This window comes from Poecilia reticulata, linkage group LG19, assembly GCF_000633615.1.
Source record: "Poecilia reticulata strain Guanapo linkage group LG19, Guppy_female_1.0+MT, whole genome shotgun sequence".
Lineage (NCBI taxonomy): Eukaryota > Metazoa > Chordata > Actinopteri > Cyprinodontiformes > Poeciliidae > Poecilia > Poecilia reticulata.
This window is the reverse complement of record NC_024349.1, coordinates 1288613-1312165: the sequence shown is the minus strand read 5'-3', so window position 1 is coordinate 1312165 and position 23553 is coordinate 1288613. Positions and strand designations below refer to the sequence as shown.

Sequence of the window (23553 nt, the reverse complement as noted above, 5' to 3'; positions counted from 1 at the left end):
AACATTAAGTTTACCTCAAACATAAACACCAACAAATGCTTCAGAATATCTAATTATGAATTATACATTTTAAATAAATAGTAAAGCATAGAATTAGACTGAATAGATCTGCGTTTATGAGTCGGGCTCGTCAGAGCCGGCCCAAAGCATATGCAAGTTAAACAGCTTAGGGCCTCCACATCACCAGGGGGCCCCCAAGAGCCCAGAGCTGGCATATGCATATATAAAAATACAAATTTATATTGAAGTATATACAAATATACTTCATAATAAATTTATATTTCATAATAAAATTAATCAAGTAAAGCACAGCGTAGTAAAAATACTCCTAAATGTCATTTTTTTCAAAAACGTTATTCAAGTAAATGTAACTAGTTATTACCATTAGTAACCGTTATTAAAATACCAAACATCTGGTATATTTTTGTCTGTCTGATGATCATTTTTAAATATGAGATGATTGATAATTTGATCGGTTCCTCAGAACTTTTTACCAAATACTGTTTTACTTCAGTGAAGTGTTTGGCTGCTCTTCCTAATATTTTTTCAGTTTTCCTCAGTTTGGGTGTTGTTGGTCCCACGGTGGCTGCTGCAGCAGGAACAGAGGAGCTGTTGAGCAACGCTGCTGCAGCTGCAGCAGCAGGGCTGCGGCGCTGCGGCGCTGCTGCTGCGATGCTCAGATAAACCCCCCGAGGCCCACGGCTTCCTTTAGCGCCTCTGATTCTGTAGATCTTCAGCTGCAGCGTTCGATGAGACCGTCTGCCTGAAAACGACCAAACGATTCAGAACGACCATCTGGAGGAAAATAAAAACCTGACAGCAGCTTTCAGAAGAACTGGACGTGAGGTCAAAGGTCAAAGCGATAACAGTCATCTCTGCTGCGTTTGGGTTGGGTTGTCGGAAACATCTCATCTGGCCTCGCCGCAGCAGAACTACGACCTATTTTTATTAATTAGCAGCTCGACCTGCAGCGCTGATGGAAATATTCATGTTGTGCAACCAGAGATGTGTTGATCTTCGGCTCTGCAGCATCTGATAGCAGGAGTTTGTTTAAAAAACATCTTCATCTGTGGTGGTGAAACTGATACGATGCGTCTGGATGACATGAAGCGCTTTGCTGTCACACTGATAACAAGGATTTTACAGGAACATCTGCCTGATAACAAGAGAGAAAAAATAATCAGTCAACTGTGAAAACATGAGATGTTTTTACTGCGAAACCAACGGAAGGCAAATTTCTTCTATCAAATAAAGTATATTTGGTATTTTAAAGTGTAATAAAGGTCTTTAGAAATTAAAATCATGTGCATGTTTCCACCTGAGGTTTATTTATTTAAACTGGATTCTGAGTTTAAAAATGCAGTGTAAGTTGGTGTCCAAACTGTGGTCTAGGGGCCATTTGTGGCCCTTGGAATTATTTTTTTCATCCGCTTACGACAAGTTGATCGTAGTAAAAAACTTGGCCAGCAAAACAGAAAAGAACTGAACCAGAAACTTGTGGCAATTATCTGTTTTTCTTTTTTGATGAAAAAAAGAAAAACAAAAACATTTTTTATGTTTTCAGCGATTTACAGATTCCATAAAAGTTTTGTTCATTTTTGAGCAGGTCAAACTAAATAAAAGGGAGAAAAAAGTTACAATAAATGAATTTTTGCATTTTATATTTGAGGTTTTTTTTAAATCTGCTGATCTAAAGCATTCCCACATCATGATTCTGCCACCGCCATGCAGACAGGTTCTCTCTGCCGTGTTTTTTTTTTCTGGTTAACTGCAACTTAATCTCTTATGCTTCTTTTTTTTCTTGTCACTTCCATAAAAGCCAGATTTGTGGATTCTACAGGTAATAGTCGTGCTGACAGACTGTTCCACCTGAGCTGTGGATCTGTGCAGCTCCTCCAGAGTTCAGGCTCATCCCTGAATTCTGGTTCTGGATGTTATGTTTTCTGATGATCCTAAAGATTCGTGCCTGGATTGTGCTTCAAAATCCTCTAAACACAGCATTTATCTTTGGCTTATCTCACATTTTTCCTTCCACTCAACTTTCAGAGACTCTGAATATTTTCAGTCTCTTTAAGCCAAAATCACCAAAGTTACAAGATATAAAGCCTGGAAATATTTCACTCTGTGTGATGATTATGTAATGACCTTTCCATAAACTAAACATGATTCTCGAGCAACGGCCATCGTTTTACCCGGTTTGGCCATGGCCCCCGCCTGGCCACCCCTTGTGGCCGCCACTGGTTTCAGACACGGTTCTGCTGAGCTGAAGCCATTTTTTATTGATTCTTTAAAATATGTTTTTATTGTTTATTTTAGCATTGTTCCTGACCTGGTCTGTCCACCCCTTTGAACATTGTCTAGGGCGCCAATAAAAAAATATTTTTATTTATTCAGATGGCTAACAGTTATTAGCATGGTGATCTTTGTGGTGGATATTACGTCCTCATCGTGTTTATTCATGATTTACTTAAATGAAACTATAATGTTAATTTTTCTCATGCTAATATTTTGGGGGAGCAGTTTTTAGTTAGGCTACACCGGAAACCGGAAACTGGCTGGCCGCTGTTGCTAGGTTACCACGGACTCAAACTGCTAGCAGCAGTGAGCACGGTGGTCGCTGTGGAAGATATGTTACGTCCTCGTCGTGTTTATTCATAATTCTTTTGTATGTCTACTTACATAAAACCATACTGTTATTTCTTTCCATGCTAATATTTTGGGGGAACCGTTTTTTAGTTACCGGAAACCGGAAGCTGACTTAGCGCCGTTGCTAGGTTACCACTGACTCAAACAGATACGTGCCAGTCGCTTTGCGGTCTGTTTTAGATCCTCTAATCCTAATATTTAACATTTACCAAACCCTGTGTTTCTTTTTTGGCGTCTTAAACGGTCATTTTAAGTTTATAAGCAAATAAGTATTTAACAGTTTTTAATTTTTAGTTCTGAATTGTTGCAGTTTGTTAATTAAAGTAATAAAATGGATACTAGTATTAAGGTAAGCTCCTCACGTAGCCAGCTGGCTGCTGCTTTATTATCTGAATTGTACGTTTATTTTTAATTATTATTTAGTTATTTTGTTTTAATTGAGTTTTTTCCTCAAAAATGATACAAAAACCTACAAGTTAAAGTTAAAGTAGGGCCCTAAAATACCTAAAATATTATGTAATGCATGTAGAAATAAGCAGAGACACGGTATTTCTCCATGATTAATTTTTTAGCTTAGTTTAATTTTCCCAGGTAATAAAAACAGATTCCTGTTCTCCATAGGTACCTCGGGACCTGAAAGCAAAGTTGTTGCTATGGTGACATCATCTTCATTGCATTTTTGTTTATCTACACCAAAAATCGCCCAACGTCAGGTTTTAACCCTGGATTTGTTCTTCCCAGGACAGACATCAGCTTCCACGACATGGAGGTCATTGACCAAATCCAGTCGGTTCCTGATCTGGAAAGGTGTTTCTGTTTACGGTCGAACTTCCTTTGGCTCCTGAATGCCTGGGAGGCGCCATGTTTTAACCGGCGCTCCCTCTGGTGTGTGGCAGTGCCCTGTGCAGCGTGTTGGCTGTCGACCTCCCGGAGCCAAAGAAAGGCGTCCTGCTGGAGCTGTACGTCCAAACGGTGCTTTTCTGTAGGCAGCGGGGCTTCAGTAAGGAGCAGACATCTGCACTGGTTTCCATCATCAAGTCCATCCACGAGGCCAACATTGGTGAGCAAAGCTCAGCTGTTTTTATTATGAAGCATCACTGACGCTGTATTGCATATTTTAGGTTAAATATCCACTGAAAATAGTGCAGTTTGTAACTTTTATTTTAAAATATGTTGTATTGGTTAAAACTGTCTCCATATCGTGACGGTTTGTGATGAGTCAGATAATCTGTGAGAAGATCGCTCCAATCCACTTCCTCTCTGAAGAAATGCACCAAAAGCAACCAATCAGAGCCAGGAGGCGGAGCTTAGCGCTGTCAATCAACCTTGTACGCTGCTAAACGTGCTAAAGGCGAGAGACAACTTATCTTACAGGAAAACCATTTATCTGTCTTATTACCAGAGTTGGGTAGTAATGAGTAACATTTACTGAAGTAACTTTTGTTGGAAAATGTACTTTTAGAAGTATTTTTACCACGCTGTACTTTTTACTTTTACTTGAGTAATTTTATTATGAAGTATTTTTACTCTTACTGGAATGAAATTTCTGGATTTTCTACCCACTGAATAAAAAACTAAAATGTTTTAACCAGAAATTCACCAGACAGACTCACACCTGCAGTTTCTCTTAAAGTTTCTTCTGTTTTTAAAGAAACGAATCTGGAAAAAAATTATTTTGCCTGATTTAATTTTTTGTAACTTATATGAATTATTGTAATTTCCACTTAACTTTATATTTCGGTCTGATGTAATTTTTAAATACTAAATGATTGATAATTTGATCAGTTACTCAGTACTTTAGACTTTTTACCAAAACCTTTTGCTCTTTTTGGATGGAAACCTTTGACCTTTGAGTATGTTGAAGTTTTTTGGGAACTCTACCCAAATATGTAAGAACATATTTGTTGAAACCGTATTTGTTGCATACAGCAGCTTTTAGATTAGTGTTTAAGGGAAATATTCTTCTTCATTTTGCAGAAACTCCTCTCAACAACTCTGAGCAATGTTTCAAATACTGCAACGACCTCCTGCTGTGTCACTCGGTCAGGGTGTGTGTCACCAACAGCCCTATTTTAGTCGCAGCTGAACTTTTATCTCACCGCCGCGTTGCCTCCTCATGCGCTCGTCTCTCTTCCACCAGAGACCTCCCTTCAGCGTCAAGCTGTTCAGCCTGGACGAGGTCAACTGCGTTTTAAATTACATCCAGGACCATTACCTGCGGCACGACAGACTCTACAAGTACATATTCACCCCGCAGGTAACGTCCGTTCAGCCCGGCGTCTTCCAATGGGAGAACGGGAGCATGAAAAATCCCAAAGGTCTGTTTTAGTGGCAAACTTTCATGATTTTCACCCAATATGGAGAAAAATCTGTCCTGTTCAATGGCAGATTAGGGCCATTGAAGGTAAAAAAAAAAAACCCAGTACATTTTTGCCAAAAAATATCAGATTGTGGAAAAAAAAACATGAAAATTTCTGAGTTTGAAAAGTTGAAAATTTACTAGAAAAAAACGAAGATTTTTCTTTAAAAAAAGCAAAACATGGAAAGTAAAAAATTACCAGCAAAAACGCCAAAAACAAAAATTTTGAGATTTATTTTTAAAAAACAAGGAAAATCCAGAGAAAAGTCACAGATATGCTATAAAAACTCACATCTAGGGAAAAACATGGAACTTTTTGAGTTTGAAAAGTCAAAAAATGTGCTAACAAAAATGTTTAAATTTTGAGATTAATCTCAGAACTTTTCCCTCACAAATTATCTAGAAAATCTTTGGGAAGAAACTTAATTTGCTTTTTGAAATTAAGACATTTTCTAGCAAATAAATCTAGCAGAAATAAATCTTGTTTTTCTACAAATTTGGTGTGTCCATTTTTATTAGAATAAACAAATATCAAAATATTCTTACCTAGACATTTTAAAAGAAGTTTGGGATTTATAATTTCTTTTCTTTGATTCATTCATGTGACAATATGTGGAGTAAAGTTGACACTGAATTGTTTTCTCCTTTTTAAATCTCCCAACAGGTAAAACTTGACCTGCTTTTAACTTATTCTGGGAAGGGAGGCGAGGGACTGGCTGCAGACGAGTCCGCTGATCAGGGTAACAATTTCTCTGTTGAACCTGCATCAACTGGAGACAGAATAATAAAAAACTCTTCATCCAAAACAGGGGACGATTCTTCTGAGGCACAGAAAACTTCGGCCATGGAGGAAGAAACTGCAGAAAGTAACATGACTTTTACAGTTTACTACAAATTCTGGTGAAGATTTGTGAAACTAAATCTTATCAAGTAGTTTTAGTTTCTAGAGCGAATATCTAACTTTTCAATAAGAAATATGATCCTGTTTTGAGTCAGTAATTCCTTAATATTTATGAAAAATTAGTACTTCCTAAGGAAAATCCTCATGTTATAAGTGAAATAATCTGCTGGCAGATTTTCAGACCTTTCTGGATTCTTATCAATCAACTGTTAATAAATTGATAAGTGGCAATTTTCTTAAAAACCGGAGTTTTTTTCTTCAGTTGAAAAGGTCGACCGTATTTTAATAACATAAAGGCAACATTTTTCATAACATTAATAAAAAAACAAATTAAATGTTAACATTTTTTCCTGAATAAGCAGAAATTTGTGGTTTTCTCACATTATTAAACTAGAAAAACAGGAACATCGTAAGTTGCTCAGTAGAAAAATAGAAGATGAAACGAGTAAAATGTGAAAGTGAATCCCACATGAACTGTGACCTTCATGCAGAAGTACCGTCTGTTGTTGCTAGAAGGAATATTAAAACTTCGCTCCATTTATGATTTAACTCATTACAATCCTCAAAATATCCCGTTTTTATTGGCATCGTGTTATAATTTTTCCTGTGGAGTTTATCTACCGTTTGGATTTCAAAACAGAACCGCATAAAAGGTATTTAACGTCCCACACGGGACTCTGTTCGGACCGTTTGCCTTTGCCGTTCCGGTCTGGCCGCCATCTTTGTTTCAATTGGCTCCGCGTAGTAATGATCAGCGGCGCCCTCTGCTGGATGGCGGTCAAACTACAACATTAAAAGGCCTAAAAGGACGTTATCAGTCAATCATTTAATATTTAAAAATATTAAATATAAAGTTAATATCAAAGTATAAAGTTAAGTGGAAATTTTGGTATTTTAATGACCAAAATGACAATAATAAGTGACTCAAGTAAATGTAACTAGTTGCTACCCCACTGTGATGGGAACATGTTTTAATCTAATAAACTATTAGTTAAATGTAAGTTTACAGATAGCATATATAATTTTAAGATTTCTTAGAGATGTTTTATCAGGCGGCTATCAAAATGGCCGTCTGTGTTTACAGCACGATCACTGTGTGTCGCCCCTCCAGCCTCCGTGGACCTGAAGGCCCTGGTGGAGCAGGAGGTCAAGGAGCAGATGGAGCAGGTGTCCAAGCAACTGGACCAGCGCATCAAAGAGACGGTGTCCGAGCAGAGCAGCAAAGCCCAGTCCGCCAAAGGCGGCAAGAAAGGCAAAAAATAACCAGAACAGCCAACGTTAAATTAAACTACTTAACCATCCGTTTTATTGTCAGTAAAACATCTGAATTCACATACAGTACATCCTGAAGCAGGCACTTTAAATGGAAATGATCAAAGCAAAGAGTCGGGAATGCTTTTACCATCAGTGAGTGGTTACGTTGTTGAGGAATGCCTGAATCAGAACTACAGTAACCTACAGTACCGACACCCAACTCTGGAGAGTCTGAGCGTTAAAATAACATCTGAATGTTTTCATTTCCAATTTCCTTCTGCAGATCAACGACTGGCAGGTAAAAGTCTAAATATACACAGTGTACTTATGGAAATTATTGTGCAACATGTCCTCCCCTACAAAGTGCATCGCAGATGAAAACATTTCACTCACAATCTTGGATCGACAAGATAAGGAATATGAACACATGCATCTTGAAGCCGCAGCGATGCGTTCAGGCGTCGCACTTCCTCATCCCTGAATTGCACATGTCAGAATTAGACAGTAACACGACGTGGCAGCGACATGCACACGGTTAAATAAAAACAAACTAAAAGCAACGGCTCAGGTTTTACAGCGGCTCTACGTCTCAAAGTCCTCCAGGCCCAGCAGGACGATCTTGGCCGTGTTCTGGAACAGAGCGGCCCGGTTCTGCTGCTCGCCCTTCTTCACCCAGTGGCCGTAGATCCGGAAGGCGCAGCCGTCGATGAGCTTCCGCACGCCGCGGAGCGAGTACGGGTCTCTGGCCAGAACTTCCCGGGTCAGAGGTCGCGTCCGCCGGTACCGGCTGTACATCCTGATGCAGGCCAGAACGCTCACGATCAGAACCTGGACGGGACGAGAAGAGAGAGATGCTGCAGGTCATCAAGAGTTTAGTCACAAAGCTGCTTTTATTGTAGAATGACGGCGCGTCGGACCACACTGCAGATAAAAACATTATTTCAGCCAAAAAACTCAGAAATTTAGAGATTAAACTAAAGAATTCTCTAGAAAAAACATGATAATGCTTCAGTTTGAAAAGTCAAAAATATGAAAGAACAAAAGCATTTGAAATTAATCTCGGATGTGCTCCTCTAAGAAAAAGTTCAACTGATCCAAAGCAAATTTTAGATTTTTCAAACTCAGGAAATTTTCTTTAAAATTTTCTAGAAAAAAAACCTTGGATAAGTTAAAAACTTTTTAAAAATTTTCAGTAGAAATGTGAAACTCATAAAATGTTTTTATAACGTGATTTAAAACTCAGAAGAGTCGATTCCACATAATGCCGCCCCTTTCAATAGGAAACGGGTTTGTGCATAAAATTCTGTAACTTAATCAGTATTATAGTAGATTGGCTGCCTGGCTTTTTCTAAAATAAAATAAATATCATGATATAACTTTAGTTTATTTCCTGACTGCTGTGGCTCACCCTGAACGTCTTCCTGGGGCTGAAGAGACGGACGTCTTCCCTCTGGTACAGCCTGAAGAAGGAGTGAGCCAGCGCCTGCTCTGCGGTCAGCCTGGCAGCCGGGTCCACCACCAGCAGCCTGGAGATCTGAAGGCCGTTTGCACAGACGTTAAAAACCAAACCGCCTCCTGATAAAACCGTGCTGGTCTGACGGGGAGCGCACCAGGTCCTTCACGGTGTCGGATCTGTCGTCCCACTCCGGGGAGCTGAACTGGTACCGGCCCTCCATGATCATCCGCAGCATCAGCATCTGCTTCCGGTGCCAAAACGGAGGCGAGCCGGCCAGCAGCGTGAAGAGGATGACGCCGCAGGCCCAGCTAACGGTCGGGACAAAACACAAGAGGTTAGCACTGCAAAAACACAAAACCTCACCGGATCGTTTATCTACTTTATAAAATGTCTTAGAATGTGACAAAACCAACAAGTAACTTTTCAGCAAGACATAGGAGCTTGTTTTTGGTACATAATTCATTAATATTGATTAAAATAAATGTTAGTTTCAATGGCAGATTATTTCACTTATAATGTGGGGAAAATGTCTTGTTATAAGTGAAATAATATACCAGTGGAACTAGAACTGGGTTGCTAGGTAACGGGCCGGGTTTGGCTGGGGTTGCTAGGTAACGGGCTGGGCTTGCCTGGGGTTGCTAGGTAACGGGCAACCCCAGGCCTGGGGTTGCTAGGTAACGGGCTGGGCTTGCCTGGGGTTGCTAGGTAACGGGCTGGGCTTGCCTGGGGTTGCTAGGTAACGGGCTGGGCTTGCCTGGGGTTGCTAGGTAACGGCGCCAGTGGAACTAGAACTTTTTCATCATTATTAAGGAATGGTTGACTGAAAAGAAGCTCCTATTTCTTGCTGAGAAGTTACTTTAAGTTAATTTTCTTGTTTTTCAGGTGTAATAAGATGTTTCCACTAGGGCTAGATAAAAATATTTGGTTAGGTTTTGTGTTTTTGCAGAGGGGAAGCTGAGGGAAATGCTGCGGAAAGCAGACTTACAGGTCCACCTCCTTCCCGTAGCCTGGATGCATCTCATCCATGGAGCATTTCAGTATTTCCGGCGCCAGGTATCCAGGTGTTCCACAGAGCTCTGATTTAAGGACACAAAGCGTTTCAGACCGCATCAGGACATAAAATCATCAGTGTTTCTGTTTCTGAGCTGCTGGGTGGAATCTCCAGGTTACCTCTGAGCTTCTGTCCAGGCTGCAGCTGCACAGAGAAGCCGAAGTCGGACAGCTTGATGTGTCCGTGATCGTCCAGCAGGATGTTCTCCGGCTTCAGGTCCCGGTGGACGATGCTGAGGGAGTGCAGGTACTGCACCGCCTCCAGCAGGGCGCGCATGATGCTCCTGGTGACACAAACACACCGGCTCATGCCTCCCATTCACTGTCTGAGAACTAACCAGCGATCACAACCATTAGGGCTGGAACGATTAGCACGATTAATCGGGGGGAATCGATTGGAACGATTAGCACGATTAATCGGGGGGAATCGATTAATCGTTAACTAAACACTCAAAAAAAAAATTTGCTGAAAGAACAACACAGTAAGAGCAGTAATGAACCCAAAACTACAAAAATAGAAACATTTGTGCTTCATTATATTTAATTATTTTATGCATACAGTCAAATAGTTTATTACTGGTGTTTGGAGTTGCAGTCAGTGAAACCCAAAGTAAATGATCTTCCTGTAAACAGATAAATGTTGAGGGTTCAGCTCATTTGCTGTGGAGCAACAGGCGGCCATCTTTACTCCCCCTCAGAAACGACCTTCCTGTTTTCATCAAGGTCACAGCCGGTGACCTTCTGGATTTATTAACGGAGCAGTTTGACTCTTAGAGGCAAACTGAAATGTGGCGTCGCTGATCAGTTAATTAAAAGAAGTTATAAAACTCAGTAGGTTTTACATCACAGCTTATAGTTTCCATTGAAAATCAGTCAAGGCTGATGGATTTTAATGATTAATTACATATTTATCTAGTTATTTTACTTTTTTCCCTTTTCATTCAACTTTTATTTGCATTGATTTTATCAGTTTTACTGCTTATTTTTATTGTTTTGTATTTTCAATTAATTCACGTTGTTTTGTTTAACTATGTAACTTTATTTGCCGTTTTATCTCTTTGTTGTTTTAATATACAAACATTTTTCAAACCTTTTTCCTATTTATTTATTTTAGGATTATTACTTCATAAACTTCCTTATTTTTCAAATCTTCATACCAAGTAACAATTATTTTAGTAATTAATTATTCTTTGTATTAATCAGATATTGGCACATTCTGCAGATTTTTAATTTAACCACTTAAACCTTTTTTATACAATATTAGAAACATTAAATAAACAAATAATTTAATTCAATTTTTAAATGGAAAATATGTTTTTCATCTTAAATGCAAAATGTTTATATTTCTGTAGAATTTTGGCTTAATTACATCTCTGATTGTTATTCTGTCAAAAAATTGCCTTTTTGAGTTAAGTTACCAATTAATCAATTACTAAATTAGTTTATGATTTTGTCAATAATCGATTAATCACGATTAATCGCTTCAGCCCTAAATGTTACTGACAATATTAAAAATATTTATGTTATCTATTTATTAATTTATGTATTTGTTATTTTTTTGTCAGTTTGTTTATTTTATTACTCATTTACATCTAAGATATAAATTATTATCTGCATCCTGGAGTGGCTCCGTTTATTGTTAGAAAGAGTACATTTTTAAGAAATACTGAGTTTCTGAGACATTCAGAAGGAAATTAGGAAAATAATACTTAGTGTTGAGTTGTTTTTATTATTTGTGCTGATTATTTGTTTTTTATTCTTTTATTCTTTATATTTGTTTACTTTGGGGATTAGGCGGTTTAATGTCTTATGCCAGATGTTTTGAATTATATAAAATTAAATTATGAGACGATTAATATACTGAAGGCTGTGACGCCAAGAGCAAATTGACACAAAATTATTTATTCTGTTTTTAATAGCAGCAATAATCAGTAGAAACATTAAAGCACTGGTGGCGCTCACCTGGTCTCCTTCTCACTCAGAGTCACTTTTTCTGTGAGGTAGTCAAACAGCTCTCCTCTCCTCATTCTGTCCAGAAAAACAAACACAAATCTACAGAATATTCTCACATGTAAATAATATTCCCATTTCTCTGTTTGATACTCACAGGTCAAACACTAAAAATATGAACGTTGTGGACTCGTAGGAATCAATCAGGGTGACTGGAGGAAACCAAACAAACAGAAAGCGTTAAAAACAGGGCCGGTCAAAGCATTATGGGGCCCTGAGCAGATTTTCACTGGGGCCCCCAAACCAACATGTCGTTCCAAAGCTACGCTAACATACCTGCTATTATTAGTGTTGCTTGGAACTAGCAGAGTTGGATAGTAACTAGTTACATTTACTCATTTACTTGAGTAACATTTTTTGAAGCAATGTACTTTTAGGAGTATTTTTACTACGCTGTACTTTTTACTTTTACCTGAATAATTTTATTATGAAGTATCTCTACTCTTACTGGAGTGAAATTTCTGGAATTTCTACCCACTGAATAAAAAACAAACATGTTTTAACCAGAAACTCACCAGATAGACACACAGCTGCAGTTTCTGTTAGAGATTCCTAAGTTGTTGTTTTTTTGGGAAAGAAACTAATTTGGGAAAATATCCTTTTCCCTGATTTTGTTATTTGTTTCTATTTATTTGAATTATCGCCATTTTAGTCCTTAAAATACCAACACTTCCACTTAGCTTTATATTTTTTGTCCGTCTGATCGTGTAACGTTTAAATATTAAATGACTGATAAATTGAGATTTTGCCAAATATTTTTTACTCTTGAGGAATTTCTTGGGTGGCTACTGTTCACTTTTACTTGAGTAGAAATATGTTTAAGTAGCTCTACTCTTCCTTCAGTATAATTGTTGGGTCTTCTGGTTGTAATCAGAGGCACTGACCAACATTTTGATGTGAAATGATGGCAAAATTTAAAATGTTGACTGATTTTCTCAGTTGTTGACTGTGTGGCGTCTTCATTACTGATGTTTGGAGTTGCAGTCAGAAGTCTTATTCTTGTGTTTTTATGTTGTAAAGCACTTGTTGCTGAAATGAGGTATAAAATAAACTGGACTGATTGAACTCTAAAGATAACAGAAATAGTTTGTCCATGTTTTGATGGCGTTTGAACGGAACCTACTGATGGAGGAATGGCCCTTCACCATGTTGAGGACCTGGATCTCCTTCAGGGTGGAGCTCTTCACCTCCTCCAGCTGCTGGGCCGTCATCTTCTCGGCTGTGATCTCGATGATCTTCACGGCCAGCTCCTGGCCGGTGTGTCGGTGCACACACCGCCTCACCACGCTGCTCACCCCCCTGCAGAAGCAGCACACACCGGAAAGTACATCATGTTCCCTCCGCCACCAGGCGGGTCGCTGAGTCCTGACCCGGCTGCTCAGCTGGACTTACCGGCCGATCACCTCCTTGGGGTCGTACTTCTGGTAGAACTCCTTCGCCCCCACCCAGTCAGGTAATTCATCTCCGAGAACGATGTCCTTGGTCATGATGTGAATCTACAGCAACAAACTCGGGTCACATGTCACAGTTCACAACAAACACCCCGCTAACTCCCGATAACACTTATTTTCTTTTTGTTTTACAATAATCCCGATACGCAGACTTTACCCTTTACGTGTTTACTGCTAACACAAAACTCAACCGCTTAAAAGGAAATGAAGAAATACGCCAGTTATCGTTTTGGTTGGTTCACTGACCGAGCAGGAAGCAGCTAAAACAGGACACGGTCAAATAAAAGACGTCCAGTCAGTTTAACTGATCCACTCCGCTGGAAATCATGACGGTTTGTGATCCGGCAGCTCTGAAACCGACTAAAACTCACTGCTAAATCCGCAGCAATGTTTACATTCTGGTCAAATTCCTGCAAATCGTTTTTCGCCGGTTTCGACTGGATGTAGTGACACTGCCCCCATGTGGCAGGAGATGAGATTGCAGGGCGTGTGTCCGATCCATAGATCCGAAACTACAAAGAAAATTAGCTTGTTGCGTTTAAGTGAGTATATAGCAAAATTATAAAATTATTATTTTTATTTGTATGAAATACAAAGTTATAAAGTACGAAGAGAATGGTGAAGCCTAGGTGGCGCTATGTCTCTATGTGTTTAAACGTAGTCGAAGAAAACGTTCTGTCGTCATTTCCTGTGGCGTCCCCCTGAATTATATTCCCACTCGCTGGTGGCAAAGGTGTGTAGCATCGGTATTCCTCATTGGCTGTGCTTGCTTTTATTTCTGTTAATGCAAAACATATCCAGCCAGTGCTTTGTAGCCGTATTTATAATAAGTGAATGAAAACGGGGATTATAAGTGAGTATTTGCGCCACACAAAGGGAGCTGTGTGGCTAACCCGGAGCTAGCTTTAGGATAAATTCAGCGGAAACGTCAAACTGAAATATCAAAAACATGGAGTTAGTTTATGATTAATCAGGTTTGCTGTGTAAAATAAACCGATTTTCAGTTTCTTGTTCTTATTAAATGAATTGGGTTTGTGTTTGCGTTATTCAGCCGCAGTAACATTGGATTTGAATGGTTTTTGTGTGTGTTTTCTTCTGTAGGTGAAGGAAAGATGTCGGGTGCCGGGGGAGGGAAGCGGCCCTCGGGAGGGGACAGTCCTCCTGGCCCACCTGAGAAAAAGAGCAAGAAGGAGGAGAAAACCACCACGACGCTTATCGAGCCCATCCGCATAGCGGGAGTCTCCTCCACGGTGGGTCACCGGCTGTCCTCTTCATTATTGTCGTTTAAATCTGCACCACCAGCACATATGAGCAAAAAATGTTGCAAATGGCAACACGTAAAACACAAACATTCAATATTAAAATCAAGGACGCGATGAATAAGTTCATCGATTAAAACAAGCTCAATAATTTCCATTTGCATGATTTATTTTCTTTCTACCAAAACTGGATGATGAAAATCTTCAGTCTGTTTCGGTCTCAGCTACTTTCAGATGTCTTCCAGTTCATTATAATATAAAGTTTATTATTCTTTGAAAATGTGTTCTAATTACATTATATTACAGTAAAATGTTCTCAAATCAACAATATTATCGTCTATCGCAATAACTTCTGCGACACTATATTGTCCAGTAGAATTTGTTATTGTGACATGTCTAATAAATACATATTAAACTATGTAAAAAATAAATAAATATTTGTTTAATATAAAAAAATATGTTTTCTTTATATGTACAAGAATGCCACTGCATGTAACAGGATGTCAAAAGTTTTGTTTTACATATTAAAGCTTGTTGTAAGTGGAAGTGTAAACTTATTTATATTCTCTCTGTTTATCTTCATATTTCTTGCATAAGGCACAAACACATGAACCAAACCCCAAAACACACAAAAAAATAAAACACTACAAACAAAAAACTCTGCAGTTACAGAAAGTAGAAGCAAAAACCTACAATCAATAAAACAAATGCAGAAAAAAAATAAACCCCATGAATGTCTGAGATCAAAATAACATTTATTTCCTCAGGTCTTTTTGCTCTAACTGTTTTTTGTGACTGTTTTGCAGGAGGAAATGGACATGAAGGTGCTGCAGTTCAAGAACAAGAAGCTGTGCGAGCGGCTGGAGCAACGGCAGGCGATGGAGGACGAGTTACGAGAGAAAATAGAAAAGCTGGAGAAGAGGCAGGCTACGGACGACACGACCCTGCTGATTGTCAACCGGTACTGGTCTCAGGTACGAGCAGGGGTGAAAGTAGCTTTAAATTCTTGGGGGTACTATGACAAAAGTGTATACACACACACACACATATATATAAACTGCTTCTTTGTGTGCTTTGGAGTTTCTGTGCTGATGAATTTTTTTGCGAAGCGATAAAAGCTGGTAGCTCTTGAATTGTTACAAAATAAATCTGTATTTCCTCCCTCAGCCCACTGGCTGCAATGTTGACACCTTGAGATGCCATGAGACCTAAACTCTGAACATCATGGCATGGAGAGCATCCCAGTTTTCCATGTCTGGCATATAACCATTCATTTTATCTTTTAAACTGGTTCTACTGGTCCTGTGTCCAGACAGAGGGATAATCAGTAGCCCAGCATCATGACCTGTTGGTTCTGAAGATCCTGCAGCTTCTCTTCCTAACATGGCGCCTCCTCACCCTGACTCTCATRCTGACAGGAGGAACCACAGAGCTCTGTTAGGTTAAAGCTCATCTTCTGAAGTTGGGATGTTTTTCCTCCAACAGGTTCCAGAGGAATCGCCTCAAACCAGATGTTGGACTGGATTTTATTTCACTGTCATTTGTTAGAGCCTCATTTTCAACAGTGGAGCTATAAAGGTTGAAAAAGGTTATTATTCTGGAGAAAGTATCATCAACATTCTGTGGCTCTGTGGGTAGAGTAGTCGTCTTGCGATCGGAAGGTTGTAGGTTCGATTCCAGCTGTAAAGGTCAAAGATAAGCAAAGGTAAAACAACCTGAACAGGTGATTAACTCTAAACCACTCGCACCTTTTTACTCTCCGTCTTTCTCTGTCATTTAAGCACACCTGTTGCCGTGGCAACCTCCTGCGCTCCACAAGCCGACCAGAGATTACGTTTAAAACATAACATTCAGGCTTGATATTTATGTTGCGATCATTAATAATCCTCATGAACACAGCGGTGGTTGATTAGTTAATTTAATCTCCTGATCTGCTGGTTAGTTTGGTTATGGAACCGAAACGCACAGAATTGCGCAACACCTTGTTGAAACAATAATCACTGAGATTATTATTKTTGWTGGGTCAWTMATTTGAAMACGTTTTGTTGACTTTTTGTTGTTGTTCTTTAATAAAGTTACGAACGTTTTGATAAGGACTCAGAGGAGAACGTTCTGCTCTCAGCCTCATGGCGGCGTTCAGTTTATCACCTAAAGCCGAGATCGACTCAAAACCTTCCGCGATCTACGTATCGCACCGCTGCTCCAACAGAACAGATCAGAAACAATATAAAATGGGGAAAAAAGTTACTTATTAACTGATTAAGTCGTGTTTTAGATTGTTCTTGAAAAACTAATCAGTCATGGCTGATGAGTGGGTGAACCCACGGCTGCACAGTGAACCCGTTCATGTTTTACAGCAGACAGACGCTCCTCTCTCTTGCAGGTACTAACTGTACTCTTCAGGTCTAACCCTAACCCCCGCTAAATCTTGTAGGGGTAGCAGTACCTGCCTTACCCGCCTATTTTCACCCCTCGTTTCGAGTCACACATTCAGGGCCGGAGAGGGTCAGAGTTTATGAATTCAAATCTTCGTAAAGAATAGAATATAGGAGCTTTTTCTGAGTCGGTGATTCCATCATATTAATGAAAAAGTTCTGACAGATTTTTACACTTACAATATATGAAAACTGTCCTGTTATAAGTAAAATAATCTGTCAATTAAACTAGAACTTCTCCATTGAAATTGAGGAATTATTGGCTAAAATAAGCTCCTATATGTTGCTGAAAAGTTGCTTGTAATTTAGTTTATTCTTATTTCAAACTAGACCAAAAATACTTGGTAATATTTAGTGTTTTTGCAGTGTAAGCACCCAGGATGCAGCAGGAGCTAAAACATGATTTTATTTGAATAAACCTGGAAATGTGACCTGCAGCTGCTTCAACAGACTTTTAGTTCAATCTGAAATGTTTGTCTTCAGCTGAATGTTTTTTAATCTTCCTGTCTGGTTCGCAGCTGGAGGATAACGTCAAAGTTTTGCGTAAATGCATCGAGCCGGAGTTGGCGTCTGGCCCCGCCCCGCCCTTGGCCCTGCCGCCGGAAACCATGGCGACGGAGGACAATGGCGTCGCTCTGACCCTGCCGACCTCGGCGGTTCCTCCGCCGCCGCTGCCAGAGGCCCAGAGCGACGTCGGCCCGACGGACCAGCAGCTCCAGCCAGAGGAGCGGCAGGAAGATCACCAGGACGAGCTGCAGCAGCCGGCGCCCCCTGCTGGAGGAGACGAGTTAACGCCACTGACTGAACCGCCGTCTGACCCAAAAACAGGTCCGCAGCTTTTTCTGTAGGGGAAAAAACATTTATAACTCCAAGCATCTGATTGTTGAATCCCGTCGGTTTGTTTTATGAGTCCTGCGCTGTGTGCAGATGCGTCGCTGCCTCCTCCTCCTCCTCTCAGCGAGAATGCGAAGGGTTTCCTGGCCACGCTGGAGCAGAGCGGCGAGGAGGAGCTGAGCTTGCACCTGCAGGACCGCATGCTGTTCAGCAAGGACGCCATCGGCCACCTGGTCCGCGTCTTCGACCGGCTGCACGCGCACATTGATGACATGTGCTCGGCTATCCAGGCTGCAGGTAACCATGGCGATGGCTCAGCTGCTGCGGCGCTCAGACCGACCTTTTACACCAAGAACCAAAATCCCCACTCTTAAAGTCATAAGGGCCAAAAATGTAGCCTTTTAATGCTAAAAATGATGTTGGTGGTCAGCAGGTGAGGAGGGCGGGCCGCCGGAGGCCGGCCTGCGGGAGGACAACGTCCGGCTGAGGGACCTGACCACGCTGCTGCAGGGACGACACCACAAGATGTCCATGGAGGTACGAATCCTGACGGAGCCGCGCCGCTGATGCGACCCGGAAACAGCAGAAACATTAAAATGGAGTAAAATTAGTGACGTAAATATAAATAATGTGGGACATATTTGGACGAGTAAAATTTAATCCTTTCCTAACTGGATACAAAAATGTAGGTTTTTATGTTGGATTATAATTATTAATGTATATAAATATACTGTTTTCTTAATTATTCTATAATAATATCTGACATTTTTCATGTTCCACATAAAGATTTAATTTTTCACTGAAGTTAAATCGAACTAAAACTTTTCTTTTTTTTCTCTTAGTCAGAATCACCAAAATTATTTTTATTTGCTAAAAGCCAGAAAACGTAGAAAGATTGTATTTTATTTTTTTTTTAACTTTCTTTGTATATCATGTTCAAGCATTTAATTTAATTTAATTTGTTTGGGTTGTTTCAAGTTATATTTATTATTCCTAGTGGCTCCATGGATCTGCTCATATTTTATACATTGAATTAATTTATTAACTTGTTGTTTTATTCTTTATTCAGTCAGGTGTGCAGCGTGTCTGATTTCCAAACATGACATTTAATTATACTGTGGTTTACCACGTCCTCATGCTTCCTCGTGTTGTTTGTTTTCCTCGTGTCTCAGTACAATGAGTGGGTGGACAAAGTGACCAGTGCAGAAACCAAAGTGTCTGAGATGGAGACGACGGTGGAGGATCTGCAGTGGGACATCGAGAAGCTTCGCAACCGGGAGCAGAAGCTCAACAAACACCTGGCGGAGGCCATGGAGCAGGTGGGTTCGGACTTACCTGTGTCCAAAAGGCTTTGGCTGAGATTCCGTTTTCCACAATCCATGAGCAAACGGCGATAAGAGCCGGAACACGGCGAGTCAGCTGCTTTTTTAAACGTCCGATCTACGGAGGAACCGGCAGGAAGAAACGTATGAAAGCACAAAATCAGTAGAAGCTGTTTTATTCCTGCACTGACCTTTTGACCTCCGTTTTCTCTGATGTTTTGTAGCTTCCTGCAGCATTTCATGGAATTAGAAAATGAGTTTGCATAGAAATATGTAAATGATTCAGTTTGTGATGCCTGGTGGCATGTGAGCCATGAATAACATCAGTGATTTCTGTTGATGTAGTCTGAACTCATGCAGGCGTCACACGGTTATGCAGACGATTAATCGGTTATTCTTGCAATTAATCGGTTATTCAGACGATTAATCGGTTATGCAGACGATTAATCGGTTATTCTTGCAATTAATCGTTATTAATCGGTTATTCAGACGATTAATCTGTTATTCAGACGATTAATCTGCTATTCTTGCAATTAATCGATTACTTGCATAAAAAAGTCACATTCTTTTGAACTTTCATTTAACTACTTAATTTTATTTTATACAATGTTAGAAATGCATCAAAAGATGTACATAAATAATTTATTTCTTTTCTTAAATGAGAAAATAAACATTTTGTTGTTTCCTGAAACGATGACTCCTTTAGGGAAAGTTTGACCGTTTGTAGCTCAGGAAGCGTCTGTGGCTAAAAATGATCCTTCCAACATCAACATGTGCAGAGCTAAGCGCTTTCGGCCGGACTGAACGTCAGTATGGTTTATGGCTGATCTGCTTTTTATTGATTAACTGATTATTAACTGATGGCAAAAGGTGCTTAATTCAATTCAATTCCATTCAAAAACACTTTATTGATCCCAAAGAAAAATTAAATGTTGTTGTAACTCAAATCAAACAAAAATTCTTCTATAATTCTTCATATTTTTGGAAAAAATTTGCTTTTTACTGAGTTTGAACCAGGAGTTTTACATATTTACAGAAAAATATTTTAAAAAATTTATCTTAAATGCAAAATGTTTGTTTTTGTACCGTTTTGTTTTAATAACCTCTTTGACTGAGTTGTTGTTTTATCAAATGACCTTTTTCGAGTCTCTATGCTCCAATTTAGTCAGTCGGTTCCTAAATGGTTAGACGGTTACTTCAAGCATCGATTAATCGGTTAGTTATAGAATCGTTACTCGTTTCAGCCCTAAATTCATCATTGTGTTTGTTCCTTAAGAAGAGATACATTTAGATCTTTGTCTCGTCTTTCTGACGCATGTTTTGTTTCTGCAGCTCAAGTCTGGCTACAGCAGCACCGGCAGCTCGGGCGGATTAGCCGGAGGGCAGATAACGCTCAACATCCAGAAGGTGAGGAACGGCGCTGCAGTCGTCTCAGAGTGTGATCTGCAGACGTGTAAAGGATTGTTTTGGTCTTAGTTTGAGAGCCTGAATGCGGAGCTGGAGCACAACCAGGAGCTGGCGAACAGCCGCATGGCGGAGCTGGAGAAGCTGCAGCAGGAGCTGCAGGAGGCCGTGAGGGAGAGCGAGAAGCTGAAGGTCAGCACCGTTTTTATCCACAGCTCATTTTCAGCACAAACACACGGACAACGCAGAAACTGCCTTGAATCTTTCAGATGGACCTGCGAAATATTCCAGAAGAAGTCGTGAAAGAAACGTCGGAATATAAATGTCTGCAGTCTCAGTTCTCGCTGCTCTACAACGAATCTCTGGGAGTTAAAACTCAGCTGGACGAGGCCAGAGCCCTGCTGCTCACCACCAAGAACGCTCACCTCCGGCAGATCGAGCACATGGAGGTGAGTCCGCGTAAACACACACCATGAACCTGAACATTCAGTACAACCGGATTAAACCTGTTTTGGCCTAAAAGCCGGTCTGATGCGGAGCGTTGCCTCGGTAACAGCAGCGCGTTACGGCAGCGACGAACGGTTTTCCTCGACAGAAGCAAAAACTGAACATTTTTCAACTTTCTGGTGTTCAAACTCCAAATTTCACAAAAGACTCATCGAACACGTTCCACAGGAAATGGAGAGTTTCTGAACGAATGCTTAAAACAAGATGGCTGCCTTTATTAAACAAGATGGCTGCCTTTATAAAACAAGATGGCTGCCTTTAGACCGTCCTGAATACAAAAAAAACCTGGAAAACTGGGAGTCCTCAAACATGTCTGGTTTGAGACGATAAAACGTTTTCAAAACGTGCATACGGTGGTGGGTTGTGATATGGGCCGTTGCCCAGGGCGGCATCAGAAAGGGGTGGACACCAGAGAGCTAGAGAAGAAAAGGCACCTTATCTGTCCCCTGAATATATTTGCTGCTATTATGCATCTGCAGTGGATTAAGTTTCCCTTTGTTGCTGTTCAGTACTGGGAGACTACATCACCTGCTTTCTGCTACAAAAACAACACAAGAGTCTCAACGGTGTGAATATTTAGATTTCAAGATTTCAAAGTTGGTCACGGAGATGAATAGTGGTTAATGACAGCCTGTGGAGCGATTAATCTGAATAAATGAGCTTTTCTGTGCGTTTGTGGTGACTTTGGCTTCCTGTCTGTGTCAGAGCGACGAGCTTTCCCTGCAGAAGAAGCTGCGGACCGAAGTCATCCAGCTGGAGGACACGCTGGCGCAGGTCCGCAAGGAGTACGAGATGCTGCGCATCGAGTTCGAGCAGAACCTGGCAGCCAACGAGCAAGCAGGTGGACGTCTGCTGTTTCCATCTGATCTACAGCACTATTTATTATAACAACACTGGGAAATTAGGTCTCATATCAGTCAATAGTAGAGATGTGCCGATCAGGTTTTTTCCTGCCGATTCCGATCACAAGATTATTTTTTTTAATCATAAGCACTACCGGTTACATTATGTGGAAAAAGGAACCATGAATTCACCTTAATTTAGACAAAAACTTGTTTTTAATAACTTTTTCCAAGAAAAAAACCAAACAAAACAGGCATTGTGCAAATTGTACTGCTATCGGGCGGATTAGCCGGAGGGCTGATAACATATGGAGGCTCTGAAGAGCCAAAATAAAACCTCTCAACATTGCCAAAAAAGTTCAAGTATAAAACTTAACATTCAAAGACAAATACAGGATCCATTACAATAAACAATCCTGAGTTACTGAATGAAAACTTCCTGTTAGCATGGCGGCTAGCTGATTACTGCTAGTTCTGAGTGGCTGTTTCTGACTGAGCGGAGTAATTATGCAGAGCAGGGAGGAGATCGATTATTTTTTTAGAGATTATCTGTCTCATGTTAGGACAGCGAAAGTTTTAATGCGTATGTAAAATGTATGTTTTTAGAGTAGATGCTGCAGCTTTGAAACAGCTTCTTGCCCATCAGGTTGCTAGGCAACCAAAGAGGGAGAGAGTTAGTAGATTGCACAAACCTGGAATATTTCAAATATTAAATATTCTATCAGATGTTTCATCTGTTGGTATTGATCACCTGTATGATCACCAGTATAAATGATTGATTTAGTGTCCAGGCCTGAATGAAATGATGCCATAAGAACAATAAGAGAAGTAAAAAACAGAAAGTTGTGCCATAACCTCACAGCAAACCTCTTCACTGTGTGACATCACAGTGAAATGTTACTTTAAACCCAGTTTATGTATTGTCACGAGAAAAAGCCGTTTCAGTTCAATCCTCCGTTCATCCTGTTGACCTTAACTGGCTAACAGTGGATCGAGTTTGATGGAAACCTTTAAACCTACTTTGATTATCTAAGAAGCTACTCCTGGACCAGCAGGGGGCGACGGAGAAGAGGACTGAGGGTTTAGAATAAAGGCCAAGTATGAAACAATTAATCGGGTTAATCAATTAATTGTTAAAGGCCATTAGCTGAAAGAACAACACACTCAGAGCAGTAATGAAGGCAAAACTGAGTCAAAATATAACAATTTTGCATTTAAGATAAAAAAAACAAACAGCAAATTCACACTTTGACCTTTGAACCTTTGCTTCCTCAGGACCAATCAACCGGGAGATGCGACATCTGATCAGCAGCCTTCAGAACCACAACCTGCAGCTGAAGGGCGACGTGCAGCGCTACAAGAGGAAGCTGCGGGAGACGCAGATGGAGATCAATAAGGTAGATCGGAGCGATCGATCAGGTGCTTGAAGCGAACGCCGTGGCGCCGCTGTTAACCCGCCGTCTGTCTGGTTTCTGGGCAGCTGCGCTCGCAGAGCGGAGACGCGGGCGTTCTGATCCTGGAGGAGACGACGAGCGACGGCATGGACGTTAAAAAGGAGGAAGAAGAAGACCAGGAGGAAGAGGAGGAGAGGAGGAAGGAGCTGGAGAGGCAGCGGGCGAGGGAGAGAGAGAGAGAAAGAGAGAGAGAGGCCGAGCGAGAGCGGGAGAGGGAAAGAGAGAGAGAGAGGCAGCGCAGCGACGAGCTGAAGAGGAAAGACTCGGACACGCTGAAGATGCTCCGAGTCGAACTCAAGTAAAGTTTCTGGGTTTTTCCCAAAATTCCTTCTGATTTATGGAAAAATTTTAATTATGAAATATATTCCT

General features: G+C 40.4%; 3 protein-coding genes across 8 annotated transcripts in view; 2 read left to right on the top strand and 1 right to left on the bottom strand.

Annotated features, from left to right (window-relative positions):
- Positions 1-313: 313 nt before the first annotated feature.
- cfap119 (cilia and flagella associated protein 119) lies at positions 314-7207 on the top strand. Of its 2 annotated transcripts, none has more exons than XM_008436314.2 (9): positions 314-2995; positions 3268-3302; positions 3388-3453; positions 3543-3706; positions 4624-4694; positions 4787-4903; positions 5670-5745; positions 5815-5871; positions 7018-7207. In XM_008436314.2, exons 1-9 carry the CDS (start codon positions 2978-2980, stop codon positions 7167-7169), a joined length of 756 nt encoding a protein of 251 aa, XP_008434536.1. In that variant the 5' UTR covers positions 314-2977; the 3' UTR covers positions 7170-7207. The 2 variants fall into 2 exon arrangements, with proteins under 2 accessions (XP_008434536.1, XP_008434537.1); XM_008436315.2 differs by having other exon boundaries at positions 315-2665.
- On the bottom strand, positions 7190-13581 carry phkg2 (phosphorylase kinase, gamma 2 (testis)). Of its 2 annotated transcripts, XM_008436316.2 has the most exons (10): positions 13374-13581; positions 13069-13172; positions 12800-12975; positions 11774-11828; positions 11629-11718; positions 9787-9950; positions 9602-9692; positions 8771-8924; positions 8569-8694; positions 7190-7988 (listed from the first exon to the last, which is right to left on the bottom strand). In XM_008436316.2, exons 2-10 carry the CDS (start codon positions 13161-13163, stop codon positions 7743-7745), a joined length of 1197 nt encoding a protein of 398 aa, XP_008434538.1. In that variant the 5' UTR covers positions 13164-13172; positions 13374-13581; the 3' UTR covers positions 7190-7742. The 2 variants fall into 2 exon arrangements, with proteins under 2 accessions (XP_008434538.1, XP_017166360.1); XM_017310871.1 differs by lacking the exon at positions 13374-13581 and having other exon boundaries at positions 7743-7988; positions 11629-11694; positions 13069-13163.
- Positions 13042-23553, top strand: part of rnf40 (ring finger protein 40) — a 25570-nt gene continuing 15058 nt past the window's right edge. The window contains exons 1-13 of one of the 4 annotated variants that reach the window (XM_017310869.1): positions 13042-13129; positions 14229-14377; positions 15193-15360; positions 17340-17649; positions 17749-17952; positions 18086-18192; positions 18828-18974; positions 20310-20384; positions 20454-20573; positions 20651-20830; positions 21594-21729; positions 23006-23127; positions 23211-23482. In XM_017310869.1, coding sequence (XP_017166358.1) covers positions 14240-14377; positions 15193-15360; positions 17340-17649; positions 17749-17952; positions 18086-18192; positions 18828-18974; positions 20310-20384; positions 20454-20573; positions 20651-20830; positions 21594-21729; positions 23006-23127; positions 23211-23482 — 1979 coding nt within the window. In that variant the 5' untranslated portion in view covers positions 13042-13129; positions 14229-14239. Of the gene's footprint in view, positions 13130-13794; positions 13861-13881; positions 13981-14228; positions 14378-15192; positions 15361-17339; positions 17650-17748; positions 17953-18085; positions 18193-18827; positions 18975-20309; positions 20385-20453; positions 20574-20650; positions 20831-21593; positions 21730-23005; positions 23128-23210; positions 23483-23553 lie in introns of those variants that run through there. The other 3 variants (XM_017310868.1, XM_008436318.2, XM_017310867.1) reach the window with 3 other exon arrangements.